Source organism: Desmodus rotundus, chromosome 5 (assembly GCF_022682495.2).
Source record: "Desmodus rotundus isolate HL8 chromosome 5, HLdesRot8A.1, whole genome shotgun sequence".
NCBI classification, from domain to species: Eukaryota; Metazoa; Chordata; class Mammalia; order Chiroptera; family Phyllostomidae; genus Desmodus; species Desmodus rotundus.
In genome coordinates, this window is record NC_071391.1 from 41,500,775 (window position 1) to 41,521,420 (window position 20,646).

Here is a 20,646-nt window from a genome sequence, read left to right on the forward strand (position 1 = left end):
TGGTCATAGATAGCACCAGATCCACAGCTGTTCCTCACACATGAACCATGTGTCACAAACTCAGCCAGGGGAGAGGATTTGCACATAATCCCTGCTACAGCATCTAGCAGGTGTAGAAGTAAAGGAGGTTTAGAATCTTCTATAAATACAAAACAGTAGTGAGAGAATGCAGAATCACCAATGCCCCAAAGGACAGCACCCTGAATGAGTGACTTCCTGACTGGGCTACCAAATTATCTTTCCTTTCCCCTTCTTCTCTAACCCATGGTTATAACCACTCATTTACACTTGGAAAATAAGAGAAAGAAAAACATGTTTTAGCATATCCTCATGGGTTGTTTGCAAGCATGTAGTAAAGTCTACTCTTGTAAACATGGACAACTTTGATATCCAATCCTATTGTAGAAAGTGGAAACTTGTACTAAGAAGCAAGTAATGGTTGCAGATGAAAACCTTAGACACCAACCACTTAGCTAGGCTGACAGACTCTGAGAAACAGTGAGTTGGTGTGAGTGTAATGGGGCGTGTAATATTGCTCAATCAAGATTATGCTTCTGTGGTCGACTCCCACATCTTACGAAGGTCTTCGCAAGAAACCACATTCAGAAACATCATATGGACATGGTTGAATGCCTCAAGTTTTAGTTAACAAATAACCTCCTCTTAAATTGGCTTTTTTGCTGGTCTCACAAGGCTTTCTATTTTGGTTCTCTTTAGTCTCTTTAAAATTTCAGGAAGAAACCCTGAATCTCAAAATGCCTATGAGTAAGAATAAACTGGTTTTACTACTTGGAATGATCTGTTTGGAACAAGATAAATCTGCAACTATTTCTCTTTCCAAAGGTAAGTTCCAAACAAGCCTTATAATTATCTTTGTCTGAAGGAATAACCTTTGCTGGCACTGAGCATCACTACTCCAGTCCACACTTCTTTGGGAAAACTGGAGAAGCAAACATACTGTGGAAACCTAATTGTTTTTCATGTAATTAGTTTGGACTTTTCTCCTGAAATCAGCACATAAAACTGGGAAAGACGTTTATAGAATACAATTTGTACAAGTTGCATCGATCTGGAGAAAACTGGGATTGTTTACTTAGTTGGACATATTGCACAATCCCATCCTCATTCCTGGAACCAATTCAGGAAATAGCACAAATTTGGAAGCATTTGTAATATTTTGGAAAACTGCCATGCTGGGAAATATGAAGCATGTTCACTGTCGTGTATTATAAATGGTCTTTTTGCCTCAAGTGAAAGCTGAGTACAGTTCTCTGCAGCTTCTCCACAGTCAGATCTGAGCCAGCCCTGAGAATCATCATGTTTTCTGTCTTTTCTCCAATGAGTTCAGAAAATAGTATATTTCATATCTGAAGTATTTATGATTCATTCAGCTGAAACAGAAAACCAGCTTTAGATCCTAACGTCATGGCTGCAGTGGGTTCAGAATCGAAAGGCTAGTGTTGCATCCATGCTTTGCTATGAACTAGCCGTGCATCTCTTTGATTCTTTGTCTTCTCATCTGCAACATGAGGGTAATAGTGCTTGATTCACAGGCACAGAGTGGGGAGGGGCTAAAGGAGACGTTATTTTAAAGAGTTTTATATATTTTAGCATATTAATCTAAACAGCCATGCTCTCAAGGGTATGTTCTCAAGGAAAACTTTTGGTTCGTCCACTCAACTTTTCTAAGTGTCTACTTGATGCCAGGAATTGTGCCAAACCTTGGAAATACAGAGATGAATGAAGACGTCATTTTTTTTCCTCAAATAGTTCACAGTCCAATGAGGAAGACAGACAAACAATTCACTATCACAATGCTGCACGACAAAATTATAAAAGGGGAGAGAGAGAAGAGTACTACCAGAAATAAGAGAGACACTTAGAGCACATCTTGAGGAAATCAAGGAAGACTTCTCAGTCAAGGAGTCTCCAAGCAAAGAGCGAGGATCAGAGGACTCCGCTAGGCAAAGAAGTAGGGTGATTATGAGCCAGGGCCTTCTAGGCCTTCCTAGAACACATGTAGGAAAGAATGATCTGCGGTAGGGACAGAAGACAGTGAATGACCAGGCAGTTGCAAACATCTTTAATCTAACCCATCTCTTAGCTGAGGAGTCAGAAAAATTGAGGATAAATAAGTAAATGCAACTTTTGGGGGGACAAAGTCTTTTCCACAAAGACAAGAGTTCTTTCTTCTATTAACTGGCAACTCTTCTACCCTAACACCAGTCTGCTGTGTGTGTGAATCAGGACACAGTCTTCTCTCCACTTCACTCTCCTTGAATAATCTGCTACTTTCTACTCTCAGAGAAAATTAAATCCAGTATCTGACTGTACGCCAGGTACCACAGAACATGGTCTCAGACTCAGCCCCCTGGGTGGAGCAGGGGAGATGATGTACACACAATTACAATTTCAGGCAGATTATGGCATCATCCACTCAACGGATTAACGGAGCAACTTCTATGCCTCAGGAACTGTGTTAGATATTGTGGATATAGGTATTTCTAAGATTAAGTTCATACCTTTGAGGAGCCCACTGTCTAGTTAGGGTCAAAGACATAGAAATAACCATAATGCATATAATTAATGTCATAGAAGTACAGAGTGCTGTGAGGAGCCTCAAAGGGTCCAGATTGCTCAGAAGCAAAGGGGGCTGCACCACTGCTAATCCAGTGGGGATCTGCCTCACGGCTCCTAATCTTCATATCATGATATGCATGTTCTACGTGACAGAAGCTGAATAATCCTTTGTACTGCCAATGACGGCAAATCCCACAATTAACTTAAAACCATTTTGTAATCGTTCTACATGATCCATGTCCTACAGTTTTTTCTTGCTCAGAAGAGTTCCCTGTATCCCTCAGTGTTAGAAGCTATCTACTCACTCATTTTATTTATTCTTTTCTTTTCCCCAGCTCCCACTTGTGGGCAGAGTCTGGTAAAGACACAGCCTTGGAATTACTTCAACATTTTCAGTCGCATTGTTGGGGGAAGCCAAGTGGTAAAGGGCTCTTACCCATGGCAGGTAAGACTCAGAGAACATTCCCTGGTGGGTGAACTATAAGCTGTCTTGGGATTGGATCTCTTAGAATCACATGCCACTCATCGGTGTGCTCCATTCTGCCTACCTCGTCACCAGAGATCTCATGAGTGTGTGCGGGGATTTAAGTCCCTCAGGGTGTGGACAAGTTCAGGTGCACAAAAAGCATGTCCAGAACAGTTACATGCATACTGCCTTGTTCCAAAAATTGAAAATGCCATCCATAACTTGCAACCCCTAAGCCAAAAATCCCACTTCAAGAAGACGAAAAATGTTTAAATTTGCAATTAAAAAATAATGTTCTGATTCAATACATATATTAAAAATATATTTATATCTTTATAGTTAAAGATGACCAGGGAAGTCAAAGGTATCATATCCATAGGTCTACTTTATGCCTGAGGTGTAAGATTTGTACCTATACCATAGGACCTCTCAGGAAATAATCAAGGCTACTGCCTTCTTAATAGCTAATACCCTAAGAATTCTGTCTCGGTCTAATTTCCTGATCCTCCCATGCCACAGAGATGTCTCTGTGCTTCCGTCCCTAGCCAATGGTGTTTACATTTATTGTCTTTGAACATCTTCCAACTTTCTTTACCTGGGAGCCATACTGTATTCTTGCCATTTAATTATGCACGTAGAGTGAAAGCTCGCTATTTTCACTTCTTCTGAATCAGCCGTATTAACTTTTAGGTGAGCAGATATTTGGTAATGGTTGGTTGACTGAGTTTGTATTCACTGGGTTGATGAGTTAATTACTCGGTTGAAGAGTTGGTTAACCAGTTAGTTCCTTACTTGGTCAGTTGGTTGGCTAGTCAATTCAGAAGTCCCTATTCAAGTCATAGTCAGGGAGGAATCACTGACTTACTTGTTTGCTCTTTATTCTGTTCTTAGTCTTTTCTCTGCATTAAATATTTTTTAATGCTCATTGAATAATTTTTGGTCAAAAAGAGAACAATTCTAATAAATCACTTACTTTCTTATTCTAACAATGGAATTAAAAGTATTACTTGTATTCTGTAAGTAATTTTAGAGTCAAATGAAATATCATGAACAGAATAAACCAAAGATAGAGGCAGGGTACAGAAAAGTTGGCTGAAAGAAGTCATAGAGGTCAAATAGTTAAGAGCACCAGAGGAGTGTAGGTCCAGACCATTTCTCTAAGAGGCTTGGAGGCACTGGAGCACGTGTTGAAAGCCTCCCTTAGCTCTCTCACCTTGCCCTTCTCCCAAACCTGTCCATTTGGACTCTGCTATATCTAACGATTCATTTTCTTTCTCTTCATTCACAGGTATTGTTTACATTGTTAGAGTAACAATATGAATGAGCATTATTACAAAAATAAATTAATACAAACAATTCACACAAAATAAATACTTATAGCCAATGATCTGAAATTAGCCACCTCTCCCATGAACCAGGGCTGGGAAGCTGTGGTTCCAGCACTGCTCTTTCTTCTGAGCTGTAGGGAAGTGGGTTTCATATCTTTACAGCCCATGATTTCTAGTATCTGTAAAGAAGATATCTGGGCCTATTTTCCAGAACATGCCCAGTCTCCAGGTTTTGGGGGACCGCATGGCATTGACTTGCTCTTATTTAACGTCTTTGCATTTCAGGTGTCTCTGAAACGAAGGCAGAAGCATATCTGTGGAGGAACCATCATCTCCCCACAGTGGGTGGTTACGGCTGCTCACTGTGTTGCAAACAGGTATGGGAAGGCCCAGCCCACGCATACAGGTCAGATCACCCTTCTTTTCCCTTGGAGTCTGCAGCAAGAACTCTTAAAACAGGAGCTGTGTGATACATGCTTTGGCGAGAGAACATCTTAATTGTGTAACACAAGTAGGGCTTAGTGATGTTGTCAGAGGGCACTCGACGTGGTAGAAAACATACATCTCTCGAGGAAGCAGAATAGTTACACATGAGTGGAAGTTAATAAAGAATAATGTCCAAGTAAGAAAAAAGTAGCACAAAGATAATGTTTGTGAAAATTCTCTCCTAGTTTCCCTAAATTTCAGTGAAAAAAAGTCATGCAGTTCATTAATGCATCGCAAGAACTGGATTAGAGAGAACAAAAGGAGGCCAGTACAACATCAAGAAGGCTCCCATGTCTTCTTCCAGGACTGACTCTGCCTCTACGAGCTCCAATTTACCAACTTCCGTCACTTATCCCCTTTCCTGTGTGCTTTCAAATGTTCTATTGTTGCCAGTGCTCTTGCAGTCAAGGTCATGCCCCCATATTTGCCCTATTTCAAATCTACAAACATCTGTTGTATATTTATTTGGTGCTGGGCACTAGTGGGTACCAAGGATACAAAGATGAGTAAGACCTAAGTCCTGCCCTCAGAGAGCTGACAGTCTAACAAAGAGCCAACTGATAATTCCACCGCAGTGTGGCAGGTGGTTAGGCTAGCGAGTTGCTATGCGTTAGGTTAGGTACTTAATACAGCCAAGAGCCAGGAAAGTACACCAGGAGAAAATTATGCCCTTCCCATTTTTTAAATAAACTCAGCACTTTGGGGAATGAAAAGCCTCAAAATGTGGCAAGCCCAAAGATCTTAATCCATCTCAATTCATCCCGTGCAGTTCTTTCCGATAACTTTGCTTCAGGAAGGGGGACAGAATGGTCTTTGCCGTGTCATGCCAGGTCTCTAAATTACAAACATAAAGGAGGCAAGGAGAAGCCCCCCACCGCCCACGGCTGTAATCTGTTCCAAAGCCCTGAGAGTGCGTGCATGCTCTCTGGGACATGAGCGGTGTGGTGCTATTACGTCCCTTACCATGTGCTCGTCCATTATGCATTACGTCTCTCACAGTAACACACTTAGCAACACACTTAGCAACCCACTAAGCAACACACTTAGTGGGGATCACAAATCATTTGCTGATAGTGGGGCCAGGCCAACCATCTAGGGTAGCTACATAAAGTCCACTCTAGCTTTAGGCCCCTGAATTACAATATAAATATATATAGAAATATATATATATATGATATATATGTATCTTTACACATTTTACAGATAGCATTGCAAAGTATTCGATTTATTACGTCATTGACTCCATGAGGCCATTCTTTACTACTCCCCTACTCACACTGAGAACTTCTGCATTTTCAGTAAGAGTGTTAGAATCACTCTTACTTTTTCTGTTCAGCAGCCATGACCCCGGTTATCCATCCATGCCACTCTGAGGAGGCCCATTTGTCAACCATTACAACTGTACTCAGAGGCTCAATGAAATCATTCGTTTCATTGCTTCCTCTTCATAGAAACAGTGCCTCAGCTTTGAACATTACTGCTGGAAAACATGACTTGAGCCATAGAGAGCCGGGAGAGCAAACCCTCACCATTGAAAGCATCATCATACACCCATGTTTCTCCACCAAGAAACCAATGGACTACGATATCGCGCTTCTGAAGATGGCTGGCACCTTCCATTTTGGTAAAAGTTTCAGGCTCACTCTGAATTATCTATCCCACGTTCTCCATAAATTTGTTGTATAGCACATTCCTTACAGCATATGTTATGCCTGACAATTTGGGGTCAAGGGCATAGAGACAAGGATTTGAGGTGGAGAGTCCCCTATCTGAAATGCTTTTACTTGTAGCTTCAGATATGGAATTATGCAGAGTCAGGAGAGGGTCTTTCTTTGTCTGACAAGTGACACGTGAAGTGTCAGGCAAAAATATCACAACTCTTTCAAGATCATGGGGGAACCACCTAGCTGCCAGTTGATGAGTGGCTTCTGGTGTGCTCCCCTCCATGCCCTGCCTTGCTCTTTATTTCAGGCCAATTTGTGGGGCCCATGTGTCTTCCGGAGCCAGGAGAACAGTTTAAGCCTGGACTGATTTGTACAACTGCAGGCTGGGGCCGCCTGACTGAAGGTAAGGATTTCTATGCCCCTACCCTTAATCAGATGTCTGGACTTTCTATTGGTTAATCAGAAAATAGAAATTTTAATGTTTTTTTTTAAACGAATGGTGTAAACATTTTTAAAAACAGAGAATATCAAGATGTACTTAGAAATTCAGGTCTTTGCAGAAGACACAAGCCTGAACGGGGCCGGCGCCTTCATCTCAGAAAGGGTGGACGAGTGCCCTGCTGGGGCTCTCTCATCTCTGTTTTCTAGACGGCATCCTCCCACAAGTCTTGCAGGAAGTGGACCTGCCCATTTTGACCCAGGAGGAGTGTGCGGCAGCTCTGTTAACCCTAAAGAAACCCATCAGTGGGCGGACCTTTCTCTGCACAGGCTTCGCAGATGGAGGGAGAGATGCGTGTCAGGTAGGTGGGAGCAGCTGGGCTGATGGGTCCCAGGCAGGGCTTCCCTCAGCATTGTAAGATGGGTCAAGAGTGACAGGACAGGTTGAGTCAAAGTAAAGGGAGAGTTTAAACCACCTGTTTACACCAGGGAGGGTAAATTCAGAGAAGGTCTTCCACTTTTTGCAAATGAATAGATAACAGATAATGCCAATAATATCTCTCAAGAATGGCTGGCTCTTTCCTGTTTAGAGGCTTCCAGTTCATGTATAAGGGGAAATTTATTTTCCCTCCATCCCTGCTGCTGACCAAAACCTAAGGTCAATTTTACTATGGGGCAGGACTTCTCTGAGCCTGTGAGATGAGACAGGAAAAGGAAGAAAGCCTGATGCTTGATGAAAGCCTAGCATGGGAAAGAAGGAGATGGAACTGATAGGCGCCACTAATATTTGAGGATCTAATGTGAATTGTGCTTCCAGGCCTCAGTCCAAACTATTAGAAGTGAAGAAATGTTATTGATCCTCATCGACCCTCTGGATGGGTGAAAAGAGCGAGCACTCTGGGTCTCAGATACTGACTGTGATGGTAACAGAGGCTTTTTCTCCCTACAGGGAGATTCAGGAGGTGCCCTCATGTGCCGGAACAAGAAAGGGACTTGGACTCTCGCTGGTGTGACTTCCTGGGGTTTGGGCTGTGGTCGAGGCTGGAGAAACAATGTGCAGAGAGATGATCAAGGATCCCCTGGGATCTTCACAGACCTTAGCAAAGTGCTTCCCTGGATCCAAAAACACATCCAAATTGGTAATGAAGCTAGCATGTCAGGTCAAGAAGTCAGGGCCAGAAAGAGGATCAGCAGAGTCTAGCCCAGTTAGGACCACTGAGCAGGCAGGTTCTGCTTCTATTCTTAGGGTAGCACATAAGTATTGTGATATTTCCTTAAGCTAAAACAAGAGCAAAATGTGGTATGTGGTATGGCATACAAATATGTATTCGCCACTTCTCAACTGTGCTAGCAAGATTCAGCAAGCAATAGTATATAGACTGGTGGTTATCGACCACAGGAAATATGGACCCCGGGGGACAATGTCTGGAGACAATTTGGGTTGTCACAACTGGAGGTGGGGATTTAACACTAGCAACTAGTGCGTAGAGGCCATGAATGCTGCTAAGCCCCCTGCAATGCACATGACAGCCCCCACGATAGAGAATGATGCAGCCCAAATGCTAGCAAGTGCCACAGTTGAGAAGGCCTGGTCCAGATCCAGGTTCCATGAGTCTGAAAAGACCTGGGTCTACATATACCCTTCTACTAGACTGACCAGGGGGTTAACTGGAACTTCATTTCTGCCTCCAAATCAAACTTAATTGTTTTCTTAACTGGTGGCTTCCAGCCCCAATAGGGCTTCTGTTTTTTCACAAGGGGGTTAATTCAAATTAGTTTAGTAAGACTTGGGTTTGTTTTCAAGGATATGGTCCAGTGGCAGATACCTGAGCCCTCAGTTCAAGCTGTAGCTATCCTAGCAATTCTTTGTGGCTGTAGGTGAAGCACTTCCATCTCCAGCTGCCCTTCTCACGTAAAAATGAGAGAAGTAGACCAGATGACCTCTTCTTGCTCTGTGCAACCTCCAAGCTAGCCATGGCCTGTCATTTAATTCACCTATTTAATAAAGAGCATAAAATCATGTCCTTAAAGCAAAAGGCCAATTTTGCTTTGTCAATGTATTCCTTCTGTTCTTTCCACAGATTAGATTTTCATTAGTTGCATATTGACTAGAAAAATTTCTACACTTGTAAGCCAGGGAGATGCTAACTTGTTGAAATATTGTTTAGGATACCACAAACCTTGAATTGCCTCTTTCTTTTTCTCTCCCAGGGAAGCGGAGAAAGAGCTCCAAAGGTGGGTATTTCTCTAGCCTCCTCCTCTAGAAGCAGAACTGAACATCTAGCATTTCTGAATAGCAGTTCCCCTTATAATCAGAAGTCTTCCTCTGCAGGAGCTGTCCTCACTCACTAGGTATAAAACCACCACTTGGAAAACCCACAGCCATTCCATGCCAGTCAGCACAGTCCCTCACCCGGGGGGAGCCCCAGATTCCCTCCCATTTCACATCCTGTCAGTATAGAGCCCCATCTCAATTCAGCAAACATTTGCCACCTCGCTTTGGATCAGAGGCTTGAGGGAGGAGGGTGAGGCAGTACAGATGTTGTCAATAAGCTACACACCTTAACCTGAAAGTGTCCTTACGTATCCAGGGGACTCAGCCCGGTGTTACACTGCATGGCTGCAGTGAACTCACTCTATGACTTTGGGAAGCTCCTTCCTACCTCTGCACCTCAGTTTCCTCATTCATAAAGAAAAAATTTGAACCAAATGGTTTCTAAGGCATCTTTAGCTCAAATCCACAGTGGTTCTGTGAGTCTGTGGAACTACCCACAAGAAGCAAAGTGAGAAAGAGTTCCCAGATTGCTCAGAGCAGGAAGAACAGAGAAGGCTCTAGAGCACAGACATCTTCTAAGTGGAACCTTAAAGGACAAAAGAGTAGACATTTGTCAGGTGGAAGTGGGATACAGGTAAAGAAAAATACGTATTCCAGCTGTCATCCTGGATGGACACTAAAGGATGGAGATAGGAAAATGTAGGTTGTAATGGAGACCAGTGAATCAAAGCAGCTGAAGTGTTAGATATGTGGTGGGGTCTTATCAGAAGCGCAACTTGAGACCAAATGTTTTAAAAATATATTTTATTGATTATGCTCTTAGAGTTGTCCCATTTTTTTCTCCCCTTTATTCCCATCTGCCCTGTATGCCCCCTCCCACCAGCATTCCCCAACCTTAGCTCATGTCCATGGGTTGTACATATAAGTTCCTTGGCTTCTCCATCTCCTATACTACTCTTGACCTCCTCTTGTCTATTTTGTGCTTCTTAACTTCCTCCTACCATTTATGCTACTTATTCTCTGTACCTTTTCTCCCATTCTGCCCCCTCCCCCTCCCCACTGATAACCCTCCATGTGACCTCTATTTCTGTGAATCTATTCCTGTTCTAGTTGTTTGCTTAGTTTGCTTTTGTTTTTGTTTTTTTTAGGTTCAGTTGTTGATAGTTACGAGTTTGTTGGCATTTTACTCTTTGTATTTTTTATCTTCTTTTTCTTAGATAAGCCCTTTTAACATTTAATATAATAAGGGCTTGGTGATGATGAACTCCTTTAACTTGACCTTATCTGAGAAGCAATTTATCTGCCCTTCCATTCTAAATGACAGCTTTGCTGGATAGAGTAATCTTGGATGTAGGTCCTTGCCTTTCATGACTTAGAATATTTCTTTCCAGCCCCTTCTTGTCTGCAAGGTTTCTTTTGAGAAATCAGCTGACAGTCTTATGGGAACTCCTTTGTAGGTAGCTGTCTCCTTTTCTCTTGCTGCTTTAAGATTCTCTCCTTATCTTTAATCTTGGGTAATGTAATTATGATGTGCCTTTGTGGGTGCTTCCTTGGGTCCAGCTTCTTTGGGACTCTCTGAGCTTCCTGGACTTCCTAGAAGTCTATTTCCTTCACCAGATTGGGGAAGTTCTCCTTCATTATTTGTTCAAATAAGTTTTCAATTTTTTGTTCTTCCTCTTCTTCTGGCACCCCTATGATTTGGATGTTGGAATGTTTAAAGTTGTACTGGAGGTTCCTAAGCTTCTCCTCATCTTTTTGAATTCTTATTTCTTCATTCTGTTCTGGTTAAAATTTTTTTCTTCCTTCTGTTCCAAACCATTGATTTGAGTCCTGGTTCCCTTCCCATCACTGTTGGTTCCTGTACATTTTCCTTTATTTCATTTTTCATAGCCTTCACCTTTTCCTCTATTTTGTGACCATACTCAACCATTTCTGTGAGCATCCTGATTACCAGTGTTTTGAACTGTGCATCTGATAGGTTGGCTATCTCTTTATCATTTAGTTGTATTTTTCCTGGAGCTTTAATCTGTTCTTTTGTTTGGGCCATATTTTTGTGTCAGCACATGGGTTATGTTGTAAGGGGTGGTGCCTTAAGTATTTGCCAGGGCAACCCAGGTTGCTGCACTGTGGCACTGTATGTGGAGGAGGGGTCCAAGAGGGAACAATGCCATTTGCTTGGCTCTTAGTCGGCTTTCAGTCACTTCCTCCACTACCCACAATCAAATCAGGCCCTTCCGGTGCTGACTCCCGGGTGGGTGGGTTTGTGTACATTCTAGGACCTTGTGGGTCTCTCCAACAAACTCTCCTGTGAGGCTGGGAGTTTCTCCTGCCCCCCCAGTTTTTTCAGTCAGAGGTTTTGAGGCTTTATTTCCCCATACTGGAAACCTGGGTTGTGTGGTCTGTCTTGCTCCCCAGTTGTTCCTTCCGGTTTACCCAGATGTGAACGTGGGACTGCCCAGTCTGCCAACCGCCGCCTCACTTGCCCTGGTCCTCTCCACCCTGGCTGCCCGTCTCCGCCCCTTCTATCAGTCTGGATGAGTGTTTCTTCTTTAAATTCCTTGGCTGTTGGACTTCCATACAGTTCAATTTTCTGGATGTTCTGGTTCTTTTTGTTTTTAAATTTGTTGTTGTCCTTCTTTTGGTTGTGCGAGGAGGCAAAGTGTATCTACCTACACCTCCATCTTCGCTGGAAGTTCTTTCTCAAGACCAACTTGAGACCAAATTATGGAACTTTTGAAAGCCAGTTAGAAAAATTTGGACTTTACTGATTAACAGGAAGTGGATTAATTAAATAGATTAGAGCTATACTTTAGTGGTATAAGAGCAGCACATAAGGAATAGATTGGAGGGGGAAACAATTCGAGGTAGATTTATGAAATTATGCATTAGTTCAAGAGACAAGAATGATGGCTGGACCTACGGCAAGGGCCAGAGAATGAAAAGGGGGGAATAGAAACAAAAAGAATCAGAACTTGTTGGTCACTTAGACGAAGGGGGAGGAATCAAGGATGCTACCTAAGTTTTGACCATGAGAGACTAAGAGAAGGGCACATAAAAGTAATTAGACCAGAAGTGCATACCCAGAGAAATTTCATTTATAGCATGTTAAGTTTCAGGGAGATGTCTAGGGGACAACTGAAAAATCAGGCCTGAAGTTCAGACCTGTAGAGGTGACAGCTGAACTTGAGGATATGAATGAGACTGGTCAGAGGGCTTGGGCAGAGACAGATGAAAACTAAGGATAGAACCACCTGGAAACTACCTGTATTTATGTATGGAATGGAGTATGAGGTCAGAGGAACAAAAATGAAGGAGAAGAAATCATGGAACCTCAAGGCAGCAGTACCTAAAAGGAATTAAAAAAAAAAAAAAAGCAATTAGAAGCCAAGGCAAAAAAGGTTTCATGAGACAAGGAAGTGTGCATGCACACTAACAACCCCGAGTCCCCAGCATCAGTGCAGGGCAAGGAACGTGAGGGCTGGTGTGACTAGCCCTCACTGTCAGCCTGCTTCTTGTTCCCTCCCAGCCTCGTGCAGTGAGGAGGGTCATGTGCTCAGCGAGTCTGAGGGGGAGCTGCACTTCCCAGAAAGCCCTGACCTATATCAGGACGGCAAGCAGTGAGTAGTCACCTGTGCCACCCCTCCCCCGACGCCCACCTCTGGTCTGACTGTGCCCATTAACTGTGACAGTCACTTTAGGTCTAGAATAACATCCTCGTAATACTTCTGCCTGCAGACTGTGTGTCTGGACCCTGTTGGTGCCAGAGGAAATGCATGTGTTACTCAGTTTTTCCCACTTGGATGCAGAGTCTTGTCGCCACAACTACCTGTCCATATATTCTTTGGAAGACAGACTTACTGGTGAGTGGAGTTTCACTTTGTCAAATGGACACTAGGGCTAGCAGGGCCTGCTTACAATATGTCTGGCACTGAGACATCTGTAAACACCACATTGCCTGTCTCCAGCTTTTGAGATTCAGAACTGACAGTAGAGAAGAACTAAATCAGGCCACAGTGCATTTGATTGGCTGCATCTGCTTCCCGTGGAACCAGGCTTCCTACACTCTTTTGCCAGACCTGGAGCCCATCGGGAGTGAAACGCAGACATACTGCAGGACCTCTCAGGGCCTCCCAGGCAGCACACTGCTTTTCTAGGCATGGAAATGATCTGCCTTGTCCAGCTAAGAATAAAAATGTATATTCGTGTGTAGGAGAGAAAAGTTACTTACATAAAAAACAGAAATGAAGGAGAGGGGTATTTTTTTGGTTCTTAACTGGAGGTGATTTTGCCTCCCAGGAGACACTTGGCAACGTCTTAGAAGCTTTTTGGTTGTCACAGCTGGAGCGAGTGTTGCTGGCATCTAGAGGCTGGAGGCCAGGAATGCTCCAACACATCCTACAACGCACAGGAGCCTGAACACAAAGAACAGTTTGAAGTGTCGGTAGTGACAAGGTTGAGAAACCCTGGTTTAGACAATCCTGCACTATCATGACAACTCGTTCCGTCCTCCTGAAGCCTTTGAATGAGTGCTGTTTTCTAGACTCTGCACAAAGAACCTTCTTGTGTTGCAGGGAAGTTCTGTGGAGAAAGCCTCGCTTCATCAGTTCTTGTTGCCTCCAACTCTGTAAGGCTGAAGTTCTTCTCTGATGCCACAGATTATTCCACTGGGTTTAATCTCACCTATAAAGCGCTTGCACCCAGCTACCTTCCTGGTAAAACCATTTATCTTTATTACACACTCTGCAGGACTTCTGTAGACCTCGAGGCCCCATAGGAATTAGGTGAGGGGTGGGGAGCTCCCTCCCGAGACCCGCCTGGCTCCACGGTGCCGAGGGCCACAGGCCCGTGAGGTGGCAGGAACAGGCTGGTCCTGCTGTTGCACGTACAAGTGTGGAGAGAGGGCCTAGCGAGTTCTGGAGAATCAGTGCACGAGCCTCTTCCTCCCCGTTGGCTCTGCTGGAAGATTTGGATCACGCATCATCTGTGGAAGACGGGAGGGAAAACAAAGGGGCTTCTCTTTGTTTGGCTGATGCCGCTGTTTAGATGCTTCCCCTTGTGTTTCAGATTCAGGTTGCAGTTCCTTAACTGTCTTTTTTGAAGAAGGCCTCATACAGAGTCTTCGTTACCCTGAAGACTACAGTGACATGGCCAACTGTAACTGGGTTTTTCAAGCCCCCACACATTACCTAATTAAGGTACTGGCTCTGTTACCCTTACTTTGCTATGGTATCTCCACAGAATAGCTACCAGAAGCACCATTAGGGCAGAGGTTTTTATCTGACTTATTCACTGCTGCATACTTAGTACCTAGTACCTACTACCTAACAATACAAGGCTACCAACAAACACTTGTTGAATAACAGACCAGTCTATTTCCTCCTGTAATTACCGACACTTACCACCAGATGGCAATTGCGCACTTGACTATTTGTTGAACCGCTGCCTTAAATTTTGTACTTGGTATATTGTTTCATTAGTCTCTAGTCCCTTCTAGAAACACTTTGTAACTATGGCTAACACAAGTCCATGCAAATAAGGCCCAAATCATCAAGCTCTCATGCAGAGGGACAGAGCAAGCACAGAGCAACCAGCGTAGAAGAGGTTCAGGGACTCAGGCATGAGAGTCATAACACGTACAGGGAGGGGCGGTGGAAGGTAAGGCTCAGGTCAAGGTGTGGAGAGCCCTGAACGTCAGGATGCGGAGTTTACTTAGTATTCGATTAGTGGTGTTTGTTCATTTGTCCGTTAGACACCAGCGAGCCATCTGCAGAGCAGTGCTTCCAGGTGGATAAGGTGAGACCGTAGTCAGAGGGAGGTTGGAACTATGCATTTATTTAGAAGTCTTTCTCTTAAATAATCATTGAAAGCAAGAGAGTATGAAGTTGAGAGAGTAGAGTAGTAAATAAAAGGGGGAAGAGTAAGGTGAACAAGACCTCAAAGTTCTCATATGTTCAAGAAGCAAAAAGAAATCTCAAACACAGGAGAACCAAACTGGCGGGCTGGTATGGCAGTCCGGAGAATGGAGCCTTTAATTTAAAACACTAAACATCATGAAGCATAATAAAATTAATTTGACTCAAATAAATAAATAAATAAAACACTAAACAAAGTAAACAGAGTGCTGTGGCCGATACTTTGGATTTACCACACAAAGTCAGAATTTAAAGAGAAGGAGGACTGACTGAGCATTCACTGTCTGGTCCCCACCTCATCCCCGATAAAAGGGTAGAATAATTTAGATTGGACAGTTGAACAGCAGAGAGGAGGTAGGAGAGGTGGTGTCTGAAATATCCAGTCAGGTGTTAGGAGCAGAAACAAGATCACACAGGTTTTGCCAATGAGTGGGAGAAAAAGACGCAGAGAAAGTAAGCATAGATCTTTTTCTAAATGTTTCTGAAATGCAAACACAAGGCCGAAATTTCAGGAGGAAATAGAATTAAGGGGAGATTTGTTATCAGCGATGGAGGATAAAAGTTTAAGTATGAGCATTTTCTGGAAGGAGGATGAAAATAAATTTAGTTGACAATCTGAACATGCCAGAGCTAGAAGGAATTTAAAAACGCCTATCCAACAAAGGTTCACTGAGGGCTGTGCATCAGTGAAGTGAGGCTCTCACACCCGGCCAGGGACGGCGTCAGTCCACAGGCCTCATTCTAGGTAGTAATTTGGAAATTAGCACTACGAATCATAACTATGAGCATACCAAGAATCAGAGAGCAGAGGGTTCATTTCCAGAAAGCCTCCCAGTAAGGGTTTAAGAAATGTGTGAATAAATCCTGTTGCTGACACGGCTCCTTCTTCCCTTGCCTACACTCACCATTAATGATCACTGGCCTCCACTTTCGTCCTCTCCTTGCAGTCCTGGGACTTTGGCTGAGTGCTCAGGCTCCACTGCATCCCCATCACGTGCACGTCTAAAATCTGAAGTCCTGCTTCGTCCACCCTGTCTCCCACTGCCCTCCTCTTCACACTCAGTTGGCCAGTGCCATCGAACTGCTCAAATATTATTCTTTGCTGTATCTTTGCTCCTTCTAGGAGGGAGCTGAGGAGTTCAAATATTTGCATATTTTCCCACCCTTATATTGGGACTGTATTTGGCAGTTTAGATGATTCAGCAGGTTTGGGAGCCTGTGGTACTGCATCTTTCCCTAAGTATTAGTGACTCAACCCACTCATGAAGGTCCCGCTAACTTTCTCACCTAAGGTCACATTCCAGAGGGAGTCGGGCAATCTAAACTTCTCTGCTTAATCAAAATCAGGTAATTCATTCCTATTATTTACCCTGGATGTAATGTAGAGCTTTCTCAGCTTTCCTTTCAGACCCTGGAAATAGAGGAGAGTGGAGACTGCACTTCCGACTATGTGACGGTGCACCAGGATGTAGACAGGAAGAAGGAAATAGGTTTGTGCTCCTGGAGCTCAGTCTCCCTGGTTTGCATTGGGACCCAGTCCTTGTTGGGAGTTAAAAGGATCTGGCCCAATGGTCCTTCATTCCCCTGCACCACCTCCATCCCTCCCTAGGCTCTTACCCCTACTCCTTCTTCTCCTGCGTCAGGGCAGGGTGAGCAAGAGGGAGAATCAAAGGGCCCTTTGAACAGAAAATACGGAAAGCCCACATGAATGAGGGGTCAGAAGGGGAAGTGCCACTGAAATAAGCCCTCTGGCTAGACGCAATTCCTTTAGTGGCATTCCAAGTATGAGTGTTTGGGAGATAAATAGCATCGAAATGTTGATGGGGTTAAAAACAAAGTAAAAAGAAGCCAACTGCCTGTGTATTTTGAAAACAAATAGTGACGCCCACCAGAAAAGTTTATATCCTAATAGTTACCTAAAGGACAATTATTTTTTTCTTTACTTCAATGTCACATCTATTTGCTGGGCCCTTGACCACACTTGCTTGGGCTGGACTTGAACCAGCTCGGTTGTGTGGCTTTGTTGCCCCAGCCCCTGTGCTGAGCTCCTCGGGTGTAATGCTCATCAGCTTCCAGTCGGATGAAAATGTGACCTTCAGAGGCTTTCAGGCTACAGTTGCCTTCATTCCTGAAACAGGTAAGATGGAAGAGGCACCAATACCTCGGGTCCACATCCTCGTCTTCATAACGTGTTAACCAAGGACAGCCTTTAGAGCCCAACATGGATCCAATGGAATCATTCTGTGCAGTAGCTCTGTTCTATAAAGTCACCACGAACACTGAAATTAGTGAATACTGAACCAGTGTTCCTGGGGGAGATCCACAGTTAGGTTCCTATGAGCCTCTGGTTTATGTCTGTTTCTGATGAAAGTCACCTTACTTAGTATATATTGTTAATCTGTTAACACCAAACTCACAGCCAATACCACAATAACTCGAACCTGAACAAACTTTATCCATCGCCTGTATTTTCAAAACATCACAGCCTCCTTGCACTTAGGAACAGTAGATGGCACTTCAGCACTATGTTTAGGGCCATTTCAAATAGCAAAGTCACCAACAAAAAACACAAAAGTGGGAAAAAAAAAACCCACAGAAAACGTGGTACTAAACAGACCATGGAAAGAACAGTTATAGTATGAGAGCTGAGACAAGAAGGCAGAGTGTCACCTCGTTAGACCTCAGGTAGGGACACGTGCATCAGGTAACTCAAATTTTTCACAAATATCCATGAATGACCCTGAAAGCACCATGAGTACTGGTTCTGAGTTACAAAAAATGTTAGCAAGTAAGTGAATTTGCCAATCCAGAATCCGCAAAGGATGAGGATCAACTGTATGTCTGAACCTTGGCCGATGCTTACTAGATATGTGATCTAAGAGTTGTATTAAGACTCATTTTCTTCAACCTTAACAATGGGTGACTGACACATGCCTGGTAAGAATGTAGTGAGGATTAAATCAACAAGTTAGTGGCATGGGGCAGGGGCTCCAATATGTGAAATATCTTCACCAACCCCCCAGGCCCTAGACACCTGAATTACACAGTTCCCTTCCAAGCCCTCATACCTGTGAGCACTTTGTGCAAACCCCACAAAGCTCTCGTGTAGTTCATTCTTGTTAGCAGGTAAGCAGCCACTTATGGCAAAGCCAGGTTACAGTTAAATTACTCCCCTTTTAGTGAAAACACCCACAGAGTTCAGCTGACTGAGATGCCCCAGAATTCTAACCATAATAATTAAATGCCAAGTCCCAAGCACGGACCTTGTTTGTGTGATCTGAACAATTATATTATGCTTATACCCAGCATTAAACCTCTCGAGATCAGAGGACGAGTCAATGTTTCTGGAGACATGGAATGCCCTACCTGAAGAATCCAATGCTTCTGGTTAGCTGCTACAGGGAATGTGGCTGAGAGATTCACACAGTGAATTAGCCTCAATTCAACCAGAGGACGCCCAAAAGATATGTCAGAGTCCTAAACTCTAGTACCCCAGAACGTGACCTTATTTGGAGATAGGGCCTTAAAGAGCTGATCAAGTAAACTGAGGTCATTAGTGTAGGCCCCGGTGCAAAGTGACTGGTGTCCTCATAAAAGGGGAAATTTGGATGCAGAGAGAGACACACACACAGGGAGAACATCATATGAAAGTGAAGGCAGAGACTGGAGTGATGCAGTATCTTCAAGCCAAACAAACCACCGGAAGCTAGGAGAAAGGCATGGAACAGATTCTCCGTCACAGCCCTCAGAAGGAATCAACCCTACCAACACCTTTATCTCAGACTTCTTGTCTCCAGAACTGTGACACAATAAATTTCTGTTCTTCTAAGACACCCAGTTGGTGATAGTTTGTTACGAAGGTCTAGCAAGCTAATACACGAGGAATTGGCTTGCATGATTGTGGGAGCTAAGCAAGCAAATCCAGAGGGAAGTCAGAAAGGGAAGACGGCAGGATGCTGGGATTCCACAGGCAGGGGCCGAAGCTCTTCTCCACAGGTGGAATTTCTCCTCTCTTTTGAGGAAGCCTCAGCTCTGCTCTTAAGATCTTTCCGATTAATGAAATGAGGCCCACCCAGATGATCCAGGATGATCTTCCCTGCCTAAAGTCAACTGATTAGGAAGTTTAAATCTGTAAACTCTCTTCACAGAAACATCTCGATTAATATTTCACTGAATAACTGGGGGGCTGTATTCTAACCAAGTTGACACATCAAAAACTCCATGACCTAGAGCTCCATAGGCTGTAATCATTCTCTTTTGCTCAAAGCAACACAAATGACCCAATCACAGACCTTCCTCCAAAAGCATCATTAGACGTCTCTGGGCTCCAGCTTTGTCAGCTGACCTATAGAGTGCTTCTTTAAATTTGAAGTCAGGAATTTTTAAGTTTGCATGGCATCACAAACACAAAGTTTTTCATGGCCCATGGTGCCATGGTGTAGAGGAAGAACATGAGGCTGGATTCACAAATGTGGGCTTGTGTCCCAGCTTTGCTATTTTCAAGCTATGTGATCATGGACAAAGCATGAGATGAATCTCCCTGAGGTTCTTTCTCCAAACTCATGTGGTTGTAAAAGCATCATGACAATTTCAGGGGGTTACGTTCCAGTATGGGAAATGTTTTGTAAACTCTATAGTTTTATGAAAATGAAGGTTTTGTAATTACTCTCAGAACAGAGGCATTAGTCCAGTGTGCTCTATCTTAACTTGTTCAAACTTTAAAAAACAACAACCAGAAATTGTCCTCAAAAATAAAACTTTTTTTTGAAAACCTTCTGCTTTTGTCCCTAAAAGAGATAAGGAAGCAGAGGCAGGGGCAAGTTGGTAAACAGCCATAGTTCTGGTTGTAGTCAGGTAGGAGGTAGGAACACTTCCTTCATTTCTTTTGGATGCTTTCCATTTCTCCCCTTCCTGGAGGCCAGCCTTTCTCCTATCGCAGGTCAGAGGCTCCCAGCCCCAGGCTGGCAGTGCTACCCCATCTGCACAGGTGACACTTTCTCCTGGAAACTGCATTTGCTGCCCCACTTACTTCCTGTTGTCTCCACAGCCCAAGCTGTGAACTCACAACTACTACCTTCTGGAGGCTCTAACTCAGCCCCTGCCACAACAGACGCTGTTTGGAAAGAGTTGAAGCAACTGCTATAAATATTAGTGGGGAACTTGACTAACATCACTGGCGTGGCTCTGCAGACATAGCTGCTCAGGAAGGATTTCCCTGGGCGTGGGAGGGATGACGGGAATAGGACTCGGCAAGCTGTTCTTTTGACTTTTCCCAAACATAGTTTCTGGCAAAGTCTGGTCATTCTCAGCATCTCAAGCCTCTTGCCTTTATACAGTCTTACTCTGTCAGGCCCAGGTAAGCCTCACATCGCCAGAAGCATGCAAGGTTTTCCATGCCACATTTCCGTTACATAAGTTGAGATTAAAGACATTCCAGAAAGCAAAGTGTTAACACCTTTGCTTTATGGCCACCTGCAGGGCTCAGTGGGGGAATTGT

General features: G+C 43.7%; 1 protein-coding gene across 1 annotated transcript; it reads left to right on the forward strand.

Annotated features, from left to right (window-relative positions):
* Nucleotides 1-571: 571 nt before the first annotated feature.
* Nucleotides 572-8,180, forward strand: OVCH2 (ovochymase 2). The gene is made up of 7 exons (XM_024558677.3): nt 572-843; nt 2,916-3,025; nt 4,660-4,751; nt 6,312-6,484; nt 6,832-6,927; nt 7,173-7,324; nt 7,912-8,180. The coding sequence occupies exons 1-7, from the start codon at nt 756-758 to the stop codon at nt 8,161-8,163; spliced, it is 963 nt and encodes a 320-aa protein (XP_024414445.3). The 5' UTR covers nt 572-755; the 3' UTR covers nt 8,164-8,180.
* Nucleotides 8,181-20,646: the final 12,466 nt, after the last annotated feature.